The sequence below is a fragment of the Gorilla gorilla genome, chromosome 16, assembly GCF_029281585.2.
Source record: "Gorilla gorilla gorilla isolate KB3781 chromosome 16, NHGRI_mGorGor1-v2.1_pri, whole genome shotgun sequence".
NCBI classification, from domain to species: domain Eukaryota; kingdom Metazoa; phylum Chordata; class Mammalia; order Primates; family Hominidae; genus Gorilla; species Gorilla gorilla.
The window spans coordinates 40,848,349-40,871,334 of record NC_073240.2 but is presented as its reverse complement, the minus strand read 5'-3'; the positions used below and the strand labels follow the sequence as shown (position 1 = coordinate 40,871,334).

Sequence of the window (22,986 nt, the reverse complement as noted above, 5' to 3'; positions counted from 1 at the left end):
AAAAAAAAATCTAACAAATGGAGGCAGAACAACTAGAAAGATAACCCATATGAGAGGAAAAAAACTTGTTTACTCCAACCCCACACCATATACAAGGATAAATTTAAGAAAAATCATACACCTAAACATAAAAGCTAAAATAATGCTTGGCTGGGAGCAGTGGCTCATGCCCGTAATCCCAGCACTCTGGGAGGCCGAGGCGGGCGGATCACCTGAGGTCAGAAGTTCAAGACCAGCCTGGCCATGGGGAAACCCCATCTCTACTAAAAATACAAAACATTAGCCGGGCATGGTGGTGCGTGCCTGTAATCCCAGCTACTCGGGAGGCTGAGGCAGGAGAATCACTTGAACCCGGGAGGCGGAGGTTGCAGTGAGCTGAGATTGCGCTCCAGCCTGGGCAACAAGAGCAAAACTCCGTCTCAAAAAAAAAAAAAAAAACAAAAAAAAAGCTAAAATGAAGCTAGTAAAAGAAAACATAAGAGAGTAACTTTGTCACTTTGGGGTAGGCAAAAGTCTCCTGAAGAGGACACAAAAAGTGCTAACCATAAAAGAAAAACACTAATGAATTGAACTTCATCAAAATTTAAAACTTAGCAGTTTAAAAAAAAAAAACACCCAGAAAATAAACAGCCATGGGTGAGGGAAAAAAAATTTGCAACACATATATTTGATAAAAGACTAGTATAGAGACTATATAAAGAACCCCTACTGGGGAGCATAGATTCAGGGAATCTTGAATCTATGCTCCTGAAACTTGAATCAGCGAAACTTGAATCTATACTCCTGGGAAAAGTAAATAAAGAACCCCTACAACACAATTTGAAAACTGGGCAAAATATCTAAACAGATACACCACAAAAGAAGATATACAAAAGACCAAAAACCATGTGAAAAAACGTTCACCATTATTAGTCACCAGGGAAATGCAAAGTAATGAGACACAACTCCACAAAACTAGAATGGCTAAAACAAAAAAGATCGACAACACCAAATACTGGAGTGGATTTGGTACAAATGAACTCTCATGAGTTGCTGGTAGAAATGTAAAATGTTACAACTTCTTTGGTAAACCAGTTTCTTCAACAGTTAAACATACATCTATTCTATGGTCCAACAATTCCACTCCAAGGGAAATGAAAATTATGTCTACTGCCAGGCGTGGTGGCTCACGCCTGTAATCCCAGCACTTTGGGAGGCTGAGGCGGGTGGATCACAAGGTCAGGAGATCGAGACCATCCTGGCTAACACGGTGAAACCCCGTCTCTACTAAAAAATAGAAAAAATTAGCTGGGCCTGGTGGCAGGCACCTGTAGTCCCAGCTACTCAGAAGGCTGAGGCAGGAGATTGGCGTGAACCCAGGAGGCAGAGCTTCCAGTGAGCCAAGATCGTGCCACTGCACTCCAGCCTGGCCGAAAGAGCGAGACTCCGTCTCTAAAAGAAAAAAAAAAAAAGAGAGAGAGAGAAAATTATGTCTACAAAAAGCCTTGTTCAAGAATGTCCATAGCAACATTATTTATAAAGCACAAAACTGGAAGAATCTAAATATTCATCAATTGGTGAATAAATAAATGAAATCCTATTCAGCAATAAAAAGAGCAATCTACTGATGCATGTAACATGAAAAAATATGATGAATGAGGCTGAGTGCGGTAGCTTACACCTGTAATCCCAGCACTTTAGGATGCCAAGGTGGGCGGATCACTTGAGCTCAGGAGTTCAAGACCAGCACAGCCAACATGGCAAGGACCCAACTCTACTAAAAATACAAAAATTACCCAGGCGTGGCGGCGCACGCCTGTAATCCCAGCTATTTGGGAGGCTGAGGTGGGAGAATCACTTAAAACTGGGAGGCAGAGGTTGCAGTGAGCTGAAATCAGGCCACTGTACTCCAACCTGGGTGATAGAGGGAGACCCTGTCATATTAAAAAAAAAAAAAAAAAATCCAAAGAGATGAATAAGAATAGTCATTGCATTATAATCCCAAATTATGATATTTTGCCAGTAATGGCAGTATTTCTTTTTGTCAGAGATTGAAGGTAGAAACTGATATTCTGATTTACCTTTTTTTAAAAAAGCATATTTATCAAAACATGTATTAGTTAAAGGAGATCCACAGGTCCATTTGAATAACATAAGAGTATTTTTCAGCTTTTATTTATCCAGAGTTTGTTAAATCATTATTGAGAACTTTCTGGTATAAATTCAATTGTTCTGAGGTTTACATGTCTTTGGAGACCACTTCTTTTTTTGTCATGCTCTCAAAAATAACTTCCTAACATAATACTTTTGGGAAGCACTGCAATATAATACTTGTTTTACTATGCTTATCACTGACCCCTGTATAAAATGTATTTCTATTGATAAAAAGAGTTTCGCTGCACCACAGTGAAATGAAATCCTATAGCCCTTGTTCTTAATTATACCTGAGGACATCTTCAGATAGCTGTCATGTGATACGAAAGCAGGTAGAGAACAGATTCTCATACTACCAATTTTTGAAAAGTACTCATTATGCCATCTCTCATGGATCCACACCCACGTTATCTACAACATTTGGGATGAATGACGACAGGTTGAGACTCAGCCATTCTACACACCGTTTCTGCTGCTGAAGAGTATTGTTACAGGCAGATTCTTGTGCCAGTGCTCCCTGAAGCGTGGACATGATCCGCCCTTGCCTTAAAGGTTGTACATTTTCTTTACTCAGTTCCCATTCATCTCCCTCCAGGGACATGGCTTCACTGTGAAGAAGGAAACAAATGTAAATCTCATACCAACATTGACTATTATAGCACTAGATTATTGTAAATGTCTTCCGAAAGGTGATTATTCATGGTCTTGGGTTGAATATAGTGGACTGACACAGAATTATTATTATTATTATATGCCTAAGCTTCTTTGTTAGCTGTTTTTCAAGTTTATGGCTACAGTATTGCCTGATGGAAGACAACTTGGCAAGGATATCGTACACAGTACTATAAGAATAGGGAATGGCCACGTGCGGTGGCTCACACCTGTAATCCCACCACTTTGTGAGGCCGAAGTGGGAGGATTTCTTGAGCCAGGAGTTTGATACCAGCCTGGGCAACATAGCAAGACCCTGCCTCTTTCTTTAAAAAAAAAAAAAAAAAAATGAATAGGGCTTAAGGCAGAAAGAAAAGAAGGGAACAAAAGTGTTATAAATTTGGCAAAGTAGACAAAAAGGCAACAAGTAATTCTATGCCTACCATTGAATGCATCATCTAGTTTAATTTAAAATTAGTGCCGGATATGGTAGCTCATGCCTGTAATCCTACCACTTTGGGAGGCTGAGGCAGGAGAAGTGCTTGAGCCCAGGAGTTCAACACCACCCTGGGCAACATAGGAAGACCCCCATCTCTACAAAAAGTGAAAAATTAGCCAGGAGTGGTGGTACACGCCCGTGGTCGTGGCTACTTAGAAGACTGAGGTGGGAGCATTGCTTGGGTTCAGGAGGTCGAAGCTGCAGTGAGCCATGATCACACCACTGCACTGCAGCCTGGGCAACAGAGCAAGACCCTGTCTCAAAAAAAAAAACATTAAAATTAGCAAAGTATGGGTGAGACTAATGTCCCATGTTTCAATGATGATTCAAAACTGAAGTTTGTACATATAAGTAGCTAAAAGCAGAAGCAAACAAACACAGTTTACTAGTCACAATTCCCTGCATCCTCACACCCAATTCTACCAAGCCTACTGAGAAAACCCCCGAAACGTTTTGGAGGTAATTCCCATTATGTATTCTGCAATTCAGAGCCCTGCAATGGTTAGATAGAAGACTACATCCAAGAGACATTACCTCTGGACTTAAAACAAAAAGAGACACATTGGCACTAATCTTTGAAATAGAGTGAAAGTTATATGGGACTTCAGTCTAGATGAGCACTGAAAACTCGTTGGAGACAGCTTCTTGGAAACTATGACTTTAATCAAAATGACATGTAACAAAACCAATTTTACCACAGGCTGATCGACATAAACAAAAGTTAAGTTCCTATGGCATATTTCTGGTCACGAAAACGTCACCAAACTTCTGAATGAAGACTCGAAACAAACATTTTTAATACTAAATATTGAAATAAATGTGAGCTATCCATACACTTAAGAACAATTAATGAAAACAAAAAATAATCATTTACCCAATTTTTGGCAAATCAGTGAATGACTGCAGTCATAGTGTTGGTGGGTTAACTCAAGGAATAAATGTTTGAGAGTGAAAATTTCAAGAAGTACCTCCTACCACCACAAAGTTCAAAAAACAAATAGTAACATTATAGTGGGCATGCTGGACACTTTCATAAGGCATTGTTTATTGTCATGCATTTGTATGATTATCATACACACTTTATATAAACTTTTTAAATAGAGACAGGTCTTACTATGTTGCCCAGGCTGGTCTTGAACCGCTGAGCTCAAGCAATCCTGTTGCCTCAGCCTCCCGAAGTGCTGGGATTACAGGTGTGAGCCACTGCTCCCAGCCTTTACAGATTTTTATTTTACAGTAATTTGTATTCATTCCTTCATTCATTTTCCAACTCACTTATTCTAGTTCGGGGTTGAGGGTGGCCAGAGCCCATCTCAGCAACTCAGAGAAGAACCAACCCTGGACAGGACACCACTCCATCACAGGGAGCACTCACATTCACACCCATTCAGACTGGGATCATTTAGACACGCCAATTAACAGGCACATCTTTGGGATGTAGAAGGAAACTGGAGTACCTAATGAAACCCATGCAGACATGTGGAAAACATGAAAACTCCACATACACAGCAGCCCCGCAATGAATTGATTTTTTTTCTCATCAACATTATAACGAAAAGATGTTATACCAGGACCTGCTGTATATTGTGTGAATTCTGTAAAGGTAAGGGCTATGCCATTTATTTTTGTATGCCCATGATCTAATACAAGATATAACACTATTATGCCCTGTTTGTTGAATTCATCTGAACTTTCTTCTCTTGCTCTTAAAAATAGTGAATTACACTATCTCAGTTAAATATCCCAAATTGAGCTAAGACTGCCCCCACTTCCTCCCAGACCTGCTCCTCCCACAGTCTTCCTCTTTCTCAAATAAATGGCAATCCCATTCTTCAGTTACCCAAGCCAAAAATCTTAGTGCCAACTTTGATGCCCTTCTCATACCCCTCAGTCAGTCAGCAAGTCCTACTGGTTCTACCTTCAAAATGTATACATTTTGTATACAAAATGTATACAAAATATATACAGAAATCAACCACTTATCATCATCTCCACTGTTTTCCACCTGGCTCAACTCACTTTTGAGCTGAATTATTTCAATAACCTCTTAACTGGTGTCCCTTGCTTCCATCCTTTGCTGCCTTTAGTGTATTCAACACTACAGCCAAAGTGACCCCATTTAAACCCAAGTCAGATTATGTCTTTCCTTTGCTCAAAACCTTCCAATGACTTTTGATTACAACTAGAGTAAAAGCTAAGTCCTTACAATCTGCATCTTCACCATTTTTACATAATATCCTTTTACTCTTCTAGTTAATTCTGCTCCAGTGAAAATGGCCTTGGACATGCCAGGTGCAACTTCCTCCCCCAGCTCTCACCCTCAGCCTTTGTACTCCCCTCAGATATAGAACCTCTAGCTTTTGAGATTCCTTCAAGTCTTGACCAAAATGACATCTCCTCAGTGAGGCTCCAGTGTTTAAGCTAAAATTGCACCAATCCCCACCCCCAATACTCACTACACCCACTTGCTTTATTTTTTTTTTTTTAGTACTGACCACATCTCCACCTAACAGTTTGTCTTTATTGTCTGACTCCTCCATCTTCATCCCATCCCAGAACTTAAGCTTCATGAGGGTTGAGATTTTTGTGTCTGTATATTTGCTGCACTCAGAGCTTAGCCAAAAAAATACTTGTTACATGAATGAAAGAGCCCATGACATAGCACTTATCTAGGTATTGCGGGCACCACAGTGAAAACACATACAGATTTCCAACCTAGAACTGCCATATAGTTTTTTTTAATACAAGGAAAAGCCGCAAACATGCAGAGAAAGGCTTTTAGATCTCTATGTTATTGGCATAATTTAGATCTCTATGATATTGGCTAAAGGCTTTCAGATCTCTGTGCTATTGGCATAGCACCTGCCATTTGTTGAGCGCTTATTTGGAAGCAGTTACTTAACAAATACTTTGAATTCCCCCAGAACCACGTAAGGCAGCACTAACATCAGCATTTTCCATACATACGATTTGCCCAAGGTCAAACAACTAGCAGGTGGCTGAGCTGAGTTACAAACAGACCACATTACAACTTCCAAACTCTTTGTTCCGCTGGGGTCCCGCAGCCTTCTTCGCTTTGAAGCTGGATGCGGCAGGATTCGCACGTGCCCTCAGTCCACTGCGTTTTCACCTCCACCTCCGGCATTCTACTCCAAAAGGAAGGAGGCTCCGGTGGGGTCTGTTCTGACGGTGCCGATCTCCCCCTCGACTGCTCCGAGCGGAGCCTTCTATTGCCTACCAGGCCGTGTCCTCTCAGGCCCAGCCCCCAGCAGCTTTCTCCCGTACCTACCTCAGAGCACCCCCTTCCTTCTTCACCGCCGCCATCCTGCATTCCTGGCTCAGGTCCTCGTCCTGCTGCAGGCCTTTCCTCTGGGCCACAGACCGCCTGGGCTTTCTTCCGCAACCTGCCCTCGGAGCTACAGAAGCGACCAAGGCACGCACACGACTCCCTTACAAACCGGCCACCTCAAGCCCACACCCCTACCCGCCAAGTTTCAAATTTAACGGTCCCGCGCGGTCGACGTGGCCACGCCCCTCCGTTCCTCCGTGCTCTCGCGTCTCGCCCAAGGCATTCTGGGGCTTGTAGTTTATGCCGGTTTAGTCCGCGAACTCGCGGTGCATAATGGGAATTGTAGTTTTTGGGATTCAATGGCCGTGGAAGTGCAGCAGGCTTAGGCAAAACAAATTCCCCACAGGTGCTGTCTTGAGTCGCGGCTCGAAGGCGAGTCTCTGAGCCGAGCGAGGAACACTTAAAGCACCAGAACTTCTTTGCTGTTTTGAGTGTTGGGAGATGTCTCTGAGTGCTGGCACTTGGCGTGACTCTTGTAGGGTGACTACCGCTGCTGTCTGCCGCAAATCTCACCGGTCCGGAGTTCTTAGGCCACTGACCTAGCTGTTTCCTGCCCCACCCTTGAATTCAAAAAGCTGGATTCTAGTTCTGTAAAATCATACCAAATGTGCAACCTTAGGCAAGCTACATAATCTTTCTGACCATCAGTTTTCCTCATCTATAAAGTGATGATACTGTCTTGCTTTCTCTTCTGCTCAGTCCACAAGCAGTAAACACAGCCATGCTATGGTTCCCAAGGTGTTACCTCTTTTCCCCTTCAGGGTACTAGCCTTGACTGACATTAAACTGTTCGTCGCAATTTCAATTTTCTGAGGAAGAAATTGTGATAGCTCAGATGTGACCAGGGGAGTAGAGTCTTTTTGTTTGTTTGGTTGGTTGGTTTTGTTTTAGAGACAGGGTCTTCTTCCTGCTCTGTTGCCCAGGCTGGAGTGCAGTAGCCCCATCATGGCTCACTCCAGCCTCCAACTCCCGGGGTCAAGTGATCCTCCCACCTCAGCCTCCGCAGTAGCTGCGATTACAGGCATTAGCCACCTTGAGGAAGGAACAGGGTCATTTAAGAAAGCCCAGGTACAGGGGAGTTCTCCTTTATGACTATGGGGATGGTCAGAGAGGTGGCACTTCCCAGAGGCAGGTGCTGAGGATACTGTCCACTACCCTCTCGTTCTTAGTTCCCAGCTTTCTGTCTTTGTTCATGTTATATAAGTCCTTCTTTCCTCTGAATCGTCAGGACTCTTGATTCCAAAGAAGTAGAAATCCAACTTAAATAGGCCTACTCGGAAAAGGGAATTTACTGTCTTTTATATATAAAAGACTTCAGATAAAGCTTAACCCAGGACTCATGTGGACTGGGCCTCTCTCCATTTCTCGCCTCTACTCTTGTTGTTGGCTTATTGTCATTCTCCAATGGGTAACAGATTCACGACTTTATCCTTACAGGTTCAAATTCAGACTTAGGAGTCACCCTGCTTAACCCCTTCCTCCCAAACAGTCACTGGGGATAGTGGATTCAGGGCTTTGATTGTTCAGAACCAAGTCATGTGTTTCACCTTGGGACTGAGAGAGGGGAAGGGGTGATTCCTCATAGGAAATTTTGGTTACTCTTTACATCGAAGTCCTCCACGTCCAGGAAGCTTTCCTGGATCATATGAGGTGTGGTGCATGGGATTCTCTCACTGGCTCATTTTATCTCTTACCTTATGCCAGTACTGGCCTAGCACTTCATTTTCTTTCAACGGGGTGTCCTGTTCATATCTACAGCTTCTCAATTTTGACCATTTCCTACAAACGATCTTGGAAACATAGCGTTTGGTCTTTTGATCTCAGTCTTTCCTATAACCTAGTCGGATTCCCCATAAACTCTGGTACGATGTAGAATGCATTCAGGCTAAACCCCTTGCTTGTTTCACTACAGGAAAAGAAGGAGGTAGGTAAAACAAAACTCCAAAATGTATGACAGAAGGTGCTCTGTGGTTTAATTTGGAAAATGAGTTTTTAGGGATGTCCCATGAACTGATGGGTGGAGCTCCCAGCAAGCAAGGTTTGCCTTTGAGGAAGAGGAGTGCTGAAAGCAGCAGGGTTTGTCTGTGGGCTTGGGGGGAACTGGAGTGAGTGGGGCACAGGATATCCACCTTGGATTGTGACCCTTTCTTGGCCTGGTCCCAAGGACTTATGGTTTTGTGGAGTGAGGGCCTGAGGCAGTGGCCTTAAGAGCTGGTTCTATGTACTTTGGAAGGCTGAGGCGGGCGGATCACTTAAGGTCAGGAGTTCAAGACTAGCCTGGCCAACATGGTGAAACCCCGTCCTACTAAAAATACAAAAATTAGCTGGGTGTGGTGGTGCATGCCTGTAATCCCAGCTACTCCGGAGGCTGAGGCAGGAGAATCGCTTGAACCCGGGATGCGGGGGTTGCAGTGAGCTGTGATCATGCCACTGCACTCCAGCCTGGGCAACAGAGTGAGACTGTCTCTAAAAAGAAAAAAAAAAGCTGGTTCAGTGTGATGCCAGCCTCCAACAGCACTGCCTTCGTGCCCAGGCGCCGAGGGCACAGCCTCACTTGGCCATTCTGAGAGCATAGGGAGGCCCTCCCTGGAGCCAGACATCAGCACCCCACAGTGGACACCAGCAGAAGCAAGATGTCCTCCAGTAGCCTTGGAGACAGAGGCCATCAACCAGAGAGAGCTTGAGCAGGACAGGAAGAACACGGCAGATGCTCTGAAAACACCCAGACCACCTAGGGAAGGCTTCAAAAGGAGGGACTCATTCAGTGCCACACATACAGTTGCATAAATATTGCTGCATCCGAGAGTGCCTGTCACGCAAATGGGGACATTTTTCTGCTTTTTCTACTCAGAGAAGGCACCTTCAAAAGTGCCCAGAGGGGCCTCCTCTCTCTAATTCACACAAAGCCCTGTGTGCAGCGGCCCTGGGGGCCTATGGAAGAGCCAGTGGGATTCTCCTGACTAGTGCATGTGACTCCGTAGCTCTGAGGCCTGAGGAAATGGGTTACATAATGTTCTGTCCTTATTTCAGGAGGTGACAATTCTAAGATAGCTGAATGGGGGTAGGGATGGCTCCTGGCAGAGCCAATCCACTGTGGGGACACTTGCAGGAGAATGGAGTGTCTGTGGGTGGATATGTCTGAGCCGCCATTGCTTTTCTGCCAGGCAGGCTTCCTCACTTCCTCTCTGACATTGCCTCCTGGGGCTTGGTGCAAACCGTGGAAAGTTTGCTTCTTCCCTTCTCCGGGGCCCAGCTGGGAGCTACTCCTGCAGATCTGGACTCTGCATTGCTTTTCCAAAGAAAGGCCAGAGGTCAGAGGCCCCCAGCCTGGGAGGGGCCAAATGATTGGAAACAACTTAATTTCGCTGAATGTGGGAACTAAGTTGGCTACAGCTAGGTGCGAGAAGATTGTTAGAATTAAGAGAGGTGACAGCTGTTTTGCCTCTTTCCCATCTCTGCCTTCTTCTCTAAAGGCTGTCCTTTTAAAGTTTTACCTGGAGGTGTCGGTCTCAGTCAGAATTGGCCAACATTCTCCCTTTAAAACAACCTTAGAAGACTGAGGGCCAGTGGGAAACTTGAATTTGGGACCCGCCCAGAGCAACTCTGGAGGAACTCTTTATGTTTCAGAATTTCAGGCTCACCTCTGGGATGATTGAACATACCAAAGATGAGAACCCCAGCCTCTTTTTTGAGATGCAGTCTCACTGTCTCACCCAGGCTGAAGTGCAGTGGCACAATCTCTGCTCACTGCAACCTCCACCTCCCAGGTTCAAGCGATCCTACTGCCTCAGCCTCCCATGTAGCTGGGACTATAGGCGCCTGGCTAATTTTTGTATTTTTAGTAGAGACTGGGTTTCACCATGTTGGCCAGGCTGGTCTTGAACTCCTGACCTCAGGTGATCTGCCTGCCTCGACCTCCCAAAGTGCAGGGATTACAGGCGTGAGCCATCGTGCCTGGCCAACCCCAGCCTCTTGAGCCAAGACAGAACCACAAGCTTCCCTTCTCCATGTAGGTCTTTGACACTTGTTGTTCTGAGGCATTTCAGTGCCTTTCTTCCAACACGGGCTCCCAAGCTAAAGCAGGGAGAACAGAATCCAGACAAGCAGAGTTAGAAACATCATCTCCTAACAGCCAAAGATGGTATGGAGGGCTGCAAACCTCTCTGGATCTATCTGAGCCTATTTCTAGTTTTCCATCCAACCCCTTTGTAAGGAGCTATTGATATGGTTTGGATGTTTGTCCTCTCCAAATCTCGCGTAGAAAGAGGCTTCTCCATTGTTGGAGATGGGGCCTGAAGGAAGGTGTTTGGACCCTGGGGCAGATCCCTTATGAATGTCTTAGCACCATCCCCTTGGTGAATGGTGAGTTCTCATTCTGAGTTCCCCTGAGATCTGGTCGTTAAAAGTATGTGGTACGCCCCTTTCTCTCTCTTGCTCCGTCTTCATCTTCCACCAGAAGTAAAAGCTCCTTGTGGCCTCACCAGAAGCCAAGCAGATGCTGGCGCCATGCTTCCTGTGCAGCCTGCAGAATCTCTAGCTAATTAAACCTCTTTTCTTTATAAATTACCCAGCCTCAGGTATTTCTTGAGAGCAATGCAAAAATGGCCTAACACAGCTATAGAAGGCAGTGGGCATTCCAAGAGAAAAGGCTTTTTTTTTTTTTTTTTTGCTAGCTCTGGTTCCCTTTGTTGTCAGTGAGGAAGATGTGGCATTTGAGAGGCTGACTACTGCCAGCTGTGGGATGTGTGCCTGGAACAGACTCCCAACAATGAATATGAGTTACCTATGGCAGCTGACATGAGGAAGACCCCACTACACAGACGAGCATGAGAGAGGCCCATCCGTCTACCCACAGGCTGCACCTTCCTCCTCAGTGGTAAACAAAGATATTGGACCAGTTGACCTCTTTCTAGCAGTCAAAGGCTCCAGTTAGCCTTGTTTTCTTCACTGGTGTAGAAAAGCTATGAGAATATGGGTTCTAACTCTTCATCCCTAGGACCTGGCCCGAGGCAGGTACTCAATCAATACTGGTTAACTGACTGATTGACAGTAATGAACAAAAGAGAATAGCTAGCACATGACCTTGTTGGACCAAGCACTCTAGGACGTCCACCATTCATTTGACAAACATTTCTTGAATATTTTGTGTCGGGTGCTGTGCCAGGCACCAGAGATATAAATATGAAAAAAGCACCAGTCTTATGCTCAAGAAAAACAAAACAATATATGATATAACAGCTTATGAGCTATAGCCCCAGCAGGAGCCTGGAGTTAGGGGAACTTGAAAGAGGATGGGGGCCCTCCCACACCCAAGCATGGGGGCTGAGAGAACAAGAGAAAGGGAGGTAGGGAGTGCTGCCAAGAGGGGTCTTAAAAAATGAGTAGGAGTTACTAAAAAGAGAGAAGGGGCTTTCCAGGTGGAGAGAATAGCACAGGAAGGACTGGGAGGCAGGAGAGTGAGAGTGCATTCGGCATCTGGGGAAGAGCAGGTGGTCACAATGGCAGGAGCCTAGGAGAGTTGTGAGGACCTGAAAGGAGACCCTGGCTCACTGTGCCTGACAAGCAGCAGGTGGGGAGCAAACCCAGCCCCTTCAGTTTTGAGCCCAGGGCGGGCATCCAGCTGCATTCTCAAAGCAGGGGCTTATCCCACTGAGCTCTCAAGTTTCCCAGCTGTGGAGCCACCTATTCCTCCCACTTTTGGGAAGGGCCTGCAGGTGAGAAGGGGGTGGGGCACAGAATGGGCACCTCACCCACCTGTATCCATTTCCTTCCTCTCCCCAGACACGCTCTGGGATGCCAAAGTGTTTTCAATCATTGGCTTTATTCTAACTAGCCCGTTAAGGCTGCCAGGACTCAGGGGGAACCGGCCCAGCTGGTCTGACTGGTTGGGCAGCACTTTGTAATTCCTGCTTCTCCCGGAGGGCTCCTATATCTCCTCTGTTCCACTCCTCAATGCTCCTAGCTTGGACATTGCCTGGGATATGCCAGGCTCATGGCCCTGGCTCCCCTTTGGCCAGTACTTATCACCTGGCACTTCCTAGCAAGCCCCTAACCCCTCGAAGCCGTGATGAAGAGCACTGTGATGTTTTAACTTCTGCATCTTTCCTTTCCTCCCAGACCCATCTGTGGACAGGCAGTCCTATTGTCAGGCAAATTGCATTCATCCAAGGTCTTAAGAGTGGAGGGACTCTCCTCTTCCGGGGTTCACACCCCAGGGCAGCTCTACTCCACCAAGAGTCTTAGAGGGAATGTCTACTTGTCTTGGGCACTGGGGAGCATTGTGAACATTTAATGGGGATGGGATAGTCTGTCCCACAAAGCATGGGACAATCCCACACAACAACACATTGTCCCACCCAAAATGGCAGTAATCCCCCTCCCACCCTTCAGAAACACAGCTGGGCCCACTCTAGTCACACACAGATGTGCGGTTTGTATAAACTCCATGAATGTGATTCTCAAACTTGATTGTGTAGATGAATCACCCGGGGATCTTGCTGAAAGGCAGATCCTGATTTCTAGGTCTGAGTGGGGCCTGAGATTCTCCATTTCTAATGAGCTTCCAGGCATCCTTCAGGCTGCTAGTTTGAGACCCACAGGTTATGTAGCTAGGCCCCACAATACAAATGTGCTTGTGTTTTCTTTTATGGAGGGGCATTGTCTTTTGGGGAAACTTTATCTGCAGAATTGGTTGAACTGGGAGTGCTACTGGCATCTACTGGGTAGAGGCCAGTTATTCTGTTAAACATTCTACAAGGGTCAGGGCAGCCCCTCACAACAAAGAATTCCCAGCCCAATGTGTCAGTAATGCCGAAATTGAGACACCCTAGCCTAGGTGAAATTTCAAAACAATGTGAAATACATTTGTGGACAATCTTACTTCACTGCAAGTTGGGGACTCCAGCCACAAGGCTGTGAACATGTGTCATTGACTGAGGTTCTGGTCCCTCTAGGCATAAGCAAATTCAGCCAGTTAGGACTTAGAAGCACTGGCTCAGGTCCTGGTGAATAAACTGTGGTAGTAGGTGTGATCCTTCACAAGCCTCACACCGGCTCATGGTCTCATAGCTCACACAGTTTAAGAGATCAATATTTTTATTTATATTTATTTATTTATTTATTTATTTGGGACACAGTCTCACTCTGTTGCCCAGGCTGCAGTGCAGTGGTGCAATCTCACTGAAAGTTCTGCCTCCCGGGTTCATGCCATTCTCCTGCCTCAGCCTCCTGAGTAGCTGAGACTACAGGCGCCCGACACCATGCCCGGCTAATTTTTTGTATTTTTAGTATAGACGGGGTTTCATCGTATTAGCCAGGATGGTCTCGATCTCCTGACCTCACGATCCGCCTGCCTCGGCCTCCCAAAGTGCTGGGATTACAGGCGTCACCCACCACGCCCGGCCGAGATCAAAATTTTTAAATAATCTAGGCTGATGGCCAGGCTCAGTGGCTAACGCCTGTAATCCCAGCACTTTGGGATGCTGAGGCAGGTGGATCACTTGAGCTCAGGAGTTTGAGACCAGCCTGAGCAACATGGCGAAACCCCGTCTCTATTAAAAATACAAAAATTGGGCCAGGTGCAAGGGCTCACGCCTGTATTGGGAGTAAGATCACCCTCTCCGCCTTGCAATATTAAGGACAATATCACGGGGGACCCATGTACACCCCCTGCGATATTAGGAATGATATTATCCTCTCCTTCCCTGCCTATTAGGAAAAATATCATAGAGTGGCTGTACACCTCCTAGGATATGGGGAGTAATATCATCTTCTCTTCTTCTGGATATTAGGAACAATATCACACGGGGTTATACACTTTCTGCGATATTGGGAATAATATCAACCTCACCGCCTTTGAATATTAAGAACAATACCACAGGGTGGATGTACACCCCCTGCGATATTGGGAGTAATATCAGCCTCTCCCCTCCGTGGATATTAGGAACAATATCCCAGGGTGGGTGTACACCTCCTGCTATATGGGGAGTCATATCATCCTCTCCCTTGCTGGAAATTAGGGACAATATTGCAGGGTGGGTGTACACAGCCTGCGATAGTGGGAGCAGTATCATCCTCTCCCCCTCCGGATATTGGGAACAATATCACAGAAGGGGCGTACACTCCCTGCGATACTGGGGGTAATGTCATTCTCTTCTTCTGTGAATATTAGGAGCAATGTCACAGGGTGGATGTACACCCACTGCTATATTGGGAGTAACATCATACTCTACCCCCTGGATATTAGCATCAATATCACAGGGTGGGTGTACACCTACTGCCATATTGAAAGTAATATCATGCTCTCCCTTCCCGAATATTAGGAACTATATCACAGGTGGGTGTACACCCACTGCGGTATTAGGAGGAATATCGTTATTAATCACGAATCATTTATTATCAATAGTAATTACTAAGAACATTAACATTAATATTAATTTCTAAGATTAATATGAATAATTGTTAGCATTATTAGACTACTAATATTAATAATAATTATTAGTAGCTAATAATGTTATTTTATACATATTTGTGTATATAAGATCAGAATTACTAACATCAGTCATTATTAATTAATATTAATAAATTTTGTTATTATTAATATTAATGGTTAATTTTAATCGTCATTATTATCGTTATTGTATATATAAGATCAGTATTATTAACATCAGTCATTATTAATAATTAATATTAATAGATTTTATTATTAATACTAATGGTCAATTTTAATCATTATTATCGTTATTGTATATAGAAAATCAGTATTATTAACATCATTCATTATTAATAATTAATATTAAATTTTGTTATTAATATTAATCGTTAATTTTAATCATCATTATTCTCGTTATTGTATATAGATCAGTATTATTAACATCAGTCATTATTAATAATTAATATTAATAAATTTTGTTATTAATATTAATGGTTAATTTTAATCATCATTCTTGTTATTGTATATAGAAGATCAGTATTAACATCAGTCATTATTTATAATTAATATTAATAAATTTTGTTATTAATATTAATGGTTAATTTTAATCGTCATTATTATCGTTGTTGATTTTAATAATTATATTAATTATCGATTGTTAATAATAATTATTAATATTATTCCTGATATCCAGGGGGTCGAGGATGACATTGCTTCCTATACCTCAGAACACGTACACCCCCATGTGATGTTGTTCCTAATAACCAGGGGGTAGAGGATGACGTTACTCCAAATATCGCCGTGGGTGTACATCCCTTCTGCGATCTTGTTGCTAATACCCAGGCGGAGAGAGGACGATATTAATCCCAATATTGCAGAAGGTGTAGACCTCCCCTGATATTCAGGGGAAAGAGCACGATATTGCTCCCAATGTCGCAGTCTGTGTACGCCCACTCTGTGATATTGTTCCCTATATCCGGGGAGGTGGAGAGAATGATACTACTCCCAGTTCTGCAGGTGGCATACTCCGGGCCTCTGATATTCTATTCTATCTCCAGGGGGGAGGAGAGGATGATACTACTACCAGTATTGAAGGAGGTGTTCACCACCCCTGTGATATTGTTCCTAATATCCAGTGGGGGAGACGATGATATTACTGGCCAAATCACAGGGGGGTTACACCCCCTCTGTTTTTCTTTTTTTTTTTAATATCTAGGGGGCAAAGGGTGATATTACTCCCAATATCCCCAATATCGCTGTGGGTGTACATCAACCCCGTGGTATTGTTCCGAATATCCAGGGAGGGAGAGGATATTACTGTCAATATCGCAATAGGTGGACACCCCTTCTTTTATATTGTTCCTCATATACAGCGGGGAGAGCATGATATTAATCCCAATATCGCTAGGGGTGCACACCCCCCTATGGTATTGTTCCCAATATTTTGCAGGGGAGTTTATGATATTACTGGCAATATAAGAGGGTGTGTACACGACCCATGTAATATTGGGGTTTTTTTGTCCAGCAATGAAGAAACTGATATTACTCCCAAAATGGAATGGGCTGTACAGCCCCCATGAGGCATTGTTCCTAACATCCAGGGGGCAAAGGATGATATTACTGCCAATGTTGCAGCGGGTGAATCATTCCCCTGTGAAATTGTTCCTAATATCTAGGAGGGGTGAGGATGATATTAATTTCAATATCGCAGGGAGTGTACACCGCCCCTGTGATATTGTTCTCAATATCCGTGGGAGTAGAAGGTTATATTACTCTCAATATCGCAGGTGGTGTGCACCCCACCCCCGTGATATTCTTTCTAATATCCAGGTTGGGGGAGGATGATATTACTCAGAATATCGCAAGTGATGTCCACCCCTTCTGTGATATTTTTCGTACTATTTCTGGCGGAAAGGATGATATTACTCCTAGTGTCAAAGGGAATGTACACGCCTTCTGTGATATTGATCCTAACATTTAGGGTAAAAGAGGATGATATTACACACAATATCGCAGGGGTGTGGTGTACGCTCCACCTATAATATTATTTCTAATATGCAGGAAAAGAGAGAATACTATTACTTCCAGTAGTGCAGGAGGTGTACACACCCTGTGATAATTTTTCTAATATCCAGAGAAGGAGACGATGACATTATTGGCCATATCGCACAAGGTGTGCACCCTTCTGTGACATTGTTCCTACTATTCAGTGGGAAGGAGGATAATTTTAATCCCAATATCGCAGGGGATGTACAGTCCGCCTGTGTATAGTTCCTAATGTACAGGGAAAAGAGAATAATATTACTTCCAATATCGCAAAGCATTTAAACGCCCCTTGTATATTTTTCCTAATCTGCCGCGGGGTACAGGTTGATATTATTTTCAATGTCGCAGGGGGTGTCTATACCCCCTGTGATATTGTTCCTAATATCCAGCGGGAAACAGGCTGATATCACTCCCAATATCGCAGTGGCAGTACACCACCCATGTGATATCGTTCCTAATATCCACAAGGGGAGAGGATATTACAACATCGCAGGGGGTGTACACCCCTTCTGTGATATGCTTCCTGATATCCATGGGGTGAGTGGATGATATTACTCCCAATAGCATAGGAAGTGTACACCCATCCTGTGATACTGTCTCTAACAACCACATGGGGAGAGGTGATATTATTCCCAATATTGCAGGAGTTGTTCACCCCGCCTATGATATTGTATTTTTTATATACAGTGGGGGAGAAGATGGCATTACTACCAATATTGAAGGGATGTACACCCCACATGATATATTGTTCTTAATATCCAGGTTTAAAGAAGATGATATTACTCCCAATATAACAGGGGTTGTACACCCCACCTGTGATATTATTCGTCAAATCTAGAAAAAGAGAGAATGATATTACTTCCAATAGTACAGGGGATGTACACCCCCCCGTGATATTTTTTATAATATCTAGAAGAAGAGATGATGATATTACTCCCAATTCCACAAAAGGTGTACAACCCCCCGTGATATTGTTCCTAATAACTAGTGGAGGAGAGCACTATATTATTTCCAATACCACAGTTTCTGTACACACCCCCTGTGATAGTGCTCCTAATTTCTAGGGGTTATACTGTCATATTACTCCCAATATAGCAGTGGGTGTACACCCAACCTGTAATAATGCTCTGAATATTCAGGGAAACACAGGATGATATTACTCCTAATATCGCAGGGAGTGTACACCCCTTTTGTGATATTGTTCTTATATCCTCAGGAAAAGAAAACGATACTGTGTTCAATATCGCAGGCTGTGTACACCCACCCTGTGAAATTGTTCCTAATATACATGAGGGGAGAGGGTGATATTACTCCTTATGTATAGCAAGAGGGTGGACATATAGCAAGAGGATGTGGGGAGTAATATCACCCCCTTCTCCCCCGCTGGATATTATGATCCACATCGCAGGGGGGCGGGCGATGAGAATTATTAGGGGGTGGAAGCGGATCGGTAGGAAAACTCCTGCGACAACTATCATGCTAGAGTGAAGTAGGGCTGAGACTGGGGTTGGGCCTTCCATCGCGGAAGGAAGTCACGGGTGGAGGCCAAGTTGGGCTGATTTTCCTGCTGCTGCTAAGAGAAAACCAATTAATAGAAGAAGATCCGGGTAGTGTTTAGGATCAGTATTTGTTGAGGCTCTCATGTATTGGAGGAGGACAGGAATCATGCTATAGCTAAAATAAAGCCAAGATCACCAATGCAATTATATGGAATTGCTTGGAGGGCTGCCGTGTGAGCATCTGCTCGGCCATGCCATCAGCCAATTAATAGAAAAGATATAATTCCTACGCCTTCTCATCCAATAAAAAGTTGGAAAGAGTTGTTGGCGGTAACTAGGATTAATAATGTGGTGAGGAAGATGTGTAGATATTGGAAAAACTGATTACTGTTTGGATCTGACTTTATATACCATATGAGAATTCTATAATAGATCAAGTGATAAATAGTGCTACTGGAATAAACATTATGGGAAGTAGTCTAGTTTGAAGCTTAATGAGAGTTTTGGGGTTTGGATTGTTATTCAATATCAGTTTGAGATGATGGCTTCTTGGTCTGTACACATAAATATTGTTGCCGGAAGGAGGCTAATGGCGAAAGTGCTTGAGATAGCTTTTTACGTAATATGGGTACGAGTTCTTCTTACCAGGGTCGGTGAAGGCAATAATAATTGGTAAGGTTAAGGAGATTAAGCTTATTATAGTAATGGAAAAATACATGGTTATTACTTTTATTTGGAATTGCACAAATATTTTTGGTTCCTAAGACCAATGGATAACTCTCATCCTCTAAAAGTTGAGAAAGCCGTGTTGTTAGGCATGGGGGCGTGAGTTAGTAGTTCTTGCGTACTTTCTTGGTAAATAAGAAGTTGAAGGCTTCTATTATTAGACCTACAATCTAACATTTTGATTAAACTATATTTACAGGTTAGAAATCCTATAATAATTTTAGGATTTAGAGATCGTAGGACAATGGGTGAAAGGCGTATACATATTAATATATTTTCTCGTGTAAAGGATGGTTTAATGCTGTTAATATAGTATGTAAGTGCTCCTCGTTGTGTTGTGACAAGTATGTAGAGGGAATAAATGGCTGTGATTAATATATTAAGTCCTATGAGCATGATAGTAATGTTTGATCAGGAGGATGAAGCCATTGTTACAAGGAGTTCTCCTATCAGATTAATAGTGGGGGATAGGGCAAGGTTGGTGAGATTTGCTGTAAGTCATCAAAAGGCTATTAGTGGAAGTCAAGTTTGAAGTCCTCGAGAGAGTAATATGATTCGGCTGTGGTTCTGCTCGTAGTTTGAATTTGCTAGGCAGAAAAGTAAGGACGAAGTAAGTCCATGGGCAATTACGAGGATAATTGTGCGGGTAAAACAAGGGAAGGAGTGGCAGGATTGTGATCAGTCAGCTGCCTGAGCCTCCTCTCTGACCCCCCAGAACCTCTAGTGAACCTGCCACTCAGTGTCACTGTCTTTCGGAGCTATTGCTAGTTAAAAACAGGGTAAGATTTACATGTTAAATACTTCTCTGATAATTCCCCCACCAGGGCTGCAGCGAATTTGTGGTTGAATCCACTTTTAGTTACTACCTACTTTTCCAGTGCATAACTTAGAAACTCAAGTAGCAGAAAATAAACTTGATTTTAATTCTGAAATTACTATTGTAAAGATGAATATGACAATCCTGTGACCTCTGCTCCTTCACAGGGAAGACAGCATCTCATGGGCTGGACCCATTCCTGTGATGGCTCGGGACTTTCTTCTAGGCTTCCTTTGTGGGTTTGGGTTCACATTTCTCCATCCCCTCATAGGAGCTAGGGCTGAATTTCTAAAGAAGAAGGAGACGTAGAAGGAAAATGGGCTGTTGTCCTTACAAAGGAAATGGTCCCATCTTTTCAATGCCCCAGGCCCTCTGGAAAGCCCACAGAGACCCCACATTGCCAGCCTGGGAATCTGGATAAAAATAACCTCAGGCCTCTTGGAATAGCCACACATGTTGTGCTTATTTTCATACATTTAGAAGCAAACGTAAACTATGAACTAATTCTGGCACCCACTAGTGACTGCAATCAACCCCAGTGTTACAAGCTGTCCTGTGGGAAGCAGACGGCAGGAATGCAGCACAGGGCAGGGCAGAACCCCAGGACAGGACAGTAGCTGCAGACCACAGGGCAGGGCAGGGCAGGGCCGCAGGACAGGACAGTAGCTGCAGACCACAGGGCAGGGCAGGGCAGGGCCCCAGGACAGGACAGTAGCTGCAGACTACAGGGCAGGAGAGGGCAGGACCCCAGGAAAGGTCAGCACTGCAAACCACAGGGTAGGGCAGGGCAGGGTAGGGCCCCAGGACAGGTCATTAGCTGCAGACCACATGGCAGGGCAGGGCTGGACCCCAGGACAGGTCAGCACTGCAGACCACAGGGCAGGGCAGGGCAGGACCCCAGGACAGGTCAGCACTGCAGACCACAGGTTAGGGCAGAGAAGGGCCCCAGGACAGGTCAGCACTGCAGACCACAGGGCAGGGCAGGGCAGGGCCCCAGGACAGGTCAGCACTGCAGACCACAGGGCAGGGCAGGGCAGGGCCCCAGGACAGTTCAGTAGCTGCAGACCACAGGGTAGAGCAGGGCAGGGCCCAAGGACAGGACAGTAGCTGCAGCTCAGATGCAGTTACTGTTCTGGGACCTTCCTGAAGTAAAGGGCAGAGGCCCAGTGCCTCAGAGACCTAATACCTCTGAACTCTCTCCCCTCTCAACTCCTGCTCCTTCCTCCCCGAGAATCCAGGGGAGGCCATGGCTCATTCACTCCCTGCCTGAGCCCCAGAGGATCTTCAGAGAGCTGCCCAGCCTGGGACAAAGAGGCTGGACACGTACATCTTCGGTCATAGCCCCCCTCCCCCACCACACACACACCAAGAGAATCCCCACAGCAGTGGGGCAGATGTGCAGGAGCATGCCAACAGCATGGAGCCTTGTAAGGAAATCTCCAAGAGGACAGGAAAAGGGACAGATCTGGGAGTGTGGGGACACTTGGCCCCGATTCATTACACCTGCCTTTAAAGTGCACCATCAAAGTTGCATGCTGTTTTCTTCCCATGTCGGCAGAGCCCTTTGTCCTCTGGCCATTGCTGACCAGCCTGGCTCCCAGACAAAGCCAGACAGATTGTTCTAAAGTGTGGATTTCCACTGGCTCTCTGCATCTAATGAGCTGTCACTCAGAACTCTGCCTCAGAAGCCAGGCAATGCCTGGAAGAAGTGGGAGGGGACAGTAGGTGTGGCAGGATCTACAGCTGGGCCTCAGCCTTGCTGGGCAAGTGGGGAGTCTGGGCTGCCCTATACTCTGGCCCCAAATTCCACTCTCAAGGACCAATTTAGCCTCCGAGTCACCTGCTCTCCCTAGGGCAGAGCCCAACTGTGGGCAAGGTCTCTGGATCCTACATGACCCTCAGGCCAGAGACGCCACTTGGCATTGCTCACCTTCTCTCTTCACAGCACTATCCACTGGAATGGCTTGAGATGGAGCCCTAAACCCCTGGGCTCCCACAGCCTGTGCTGGGTCCTGTAGATCTCACAACTGGAATCCTTTCTTTGGACTATCCAGAAGGCCTTCTTAAGATGTGGCTGTAGGCTGGGCATCGTGGGACACGCCTGTAATCCTAGCACTTTGAGAGGCTGAGGCAGGAGGATCATTTGAGCCCAGGAGTTTGAGACAAACCTGGGCAACACAGTGAGACCTCGTCTCTATCAAAAAAGGTTAAAAAAAAAAAAAAAAGATGAAGCTGTTGCTAGAAAACCGCTTTGAAGAAAGAGGCTGTGGCCTCCCCTAGGAGGAGCTCCAGGTTCCCTGGTGTACCATGTAGCTAGCTGCAAGGGATTTCTTCCTGTGACCAAAGACATGGACCAAAACCTGCTTCTGTAACTTCCCTCCATTTCCCTCTCTCATGGGAGGGGCTTCACACAGTACATGTTTGGTGGCCATCATGGGACAAACCGCAGTGTATCTCATCAGTGATTAAGCAAAATCATTCATGGGGCCTGCACAGGGGAAAGGCCACATGAGGACATGGTCAGAAGGCGGCCATCCGCAAGCCACGGAGTGAGGCCTCAGGAGAAACCAAACCTGCTGACCCCCTGACCTTGTTCCAGCCTCCAGAACTGGGAGAAAATTAATTTCCATTGTTTAAGCCACCTACTCTGTGGTATTTTGTAATGGCAGCCCTAGCAAACTAATAACACCTTTGTTTTGTGGATGATAGTAATAGAATTTAACGATTGGATTTGTTGTGAGGTTTGAATGGGTTAACCAATGTATGAACATAGTGCAGTTCCTGGCACAGAGTAAGCACTCAGTGAAAGTTAGCTGTTACAATGTAAAACCAGAC

The 22,986-nt window shown here is 44.9% G+C and overlaps 1 protein-coding gene across 4 annotated transcripts in view; it reads right to left on the bottom strand.

The window, feature by feature from the left end:
• BUB1B (BUB1 mitotic checkpoint serine/threonine kinase B) overlaps nt 1–7,173 on the bottom strand; it is a 60,336-nt gene extending 53,163 nt beyond the window's left edge. The window contains exons 1-2 of one of the 4 annotated variants that reach the window (XM_019011019.4): nt 6,573–7,173; nt 2,598–2,741 (exon numbers count right to left, since the gene is read on the bottom strand). In XM_019011019.4, coding sequence (XP_018866564.4) covers nt 2,598–2,741; nt 6,573–6,607 — 179 coding nt within the window. In that variant the 5' untranslated portion in view covers nt 6,608–7,173. Of the gene's footprint in view, nt 1–2,597; nt 2,742–6,250 lie in introns of all 4 variants that reach the window. The other 3 variants (XM_055363363.2, XM_055363362.2, XM_055363361.2) reach the window with 3 other exon arrangements.
• Between the last annotated feature and the right edge of the window lie 15,813 nt (nt 7,174–22,986).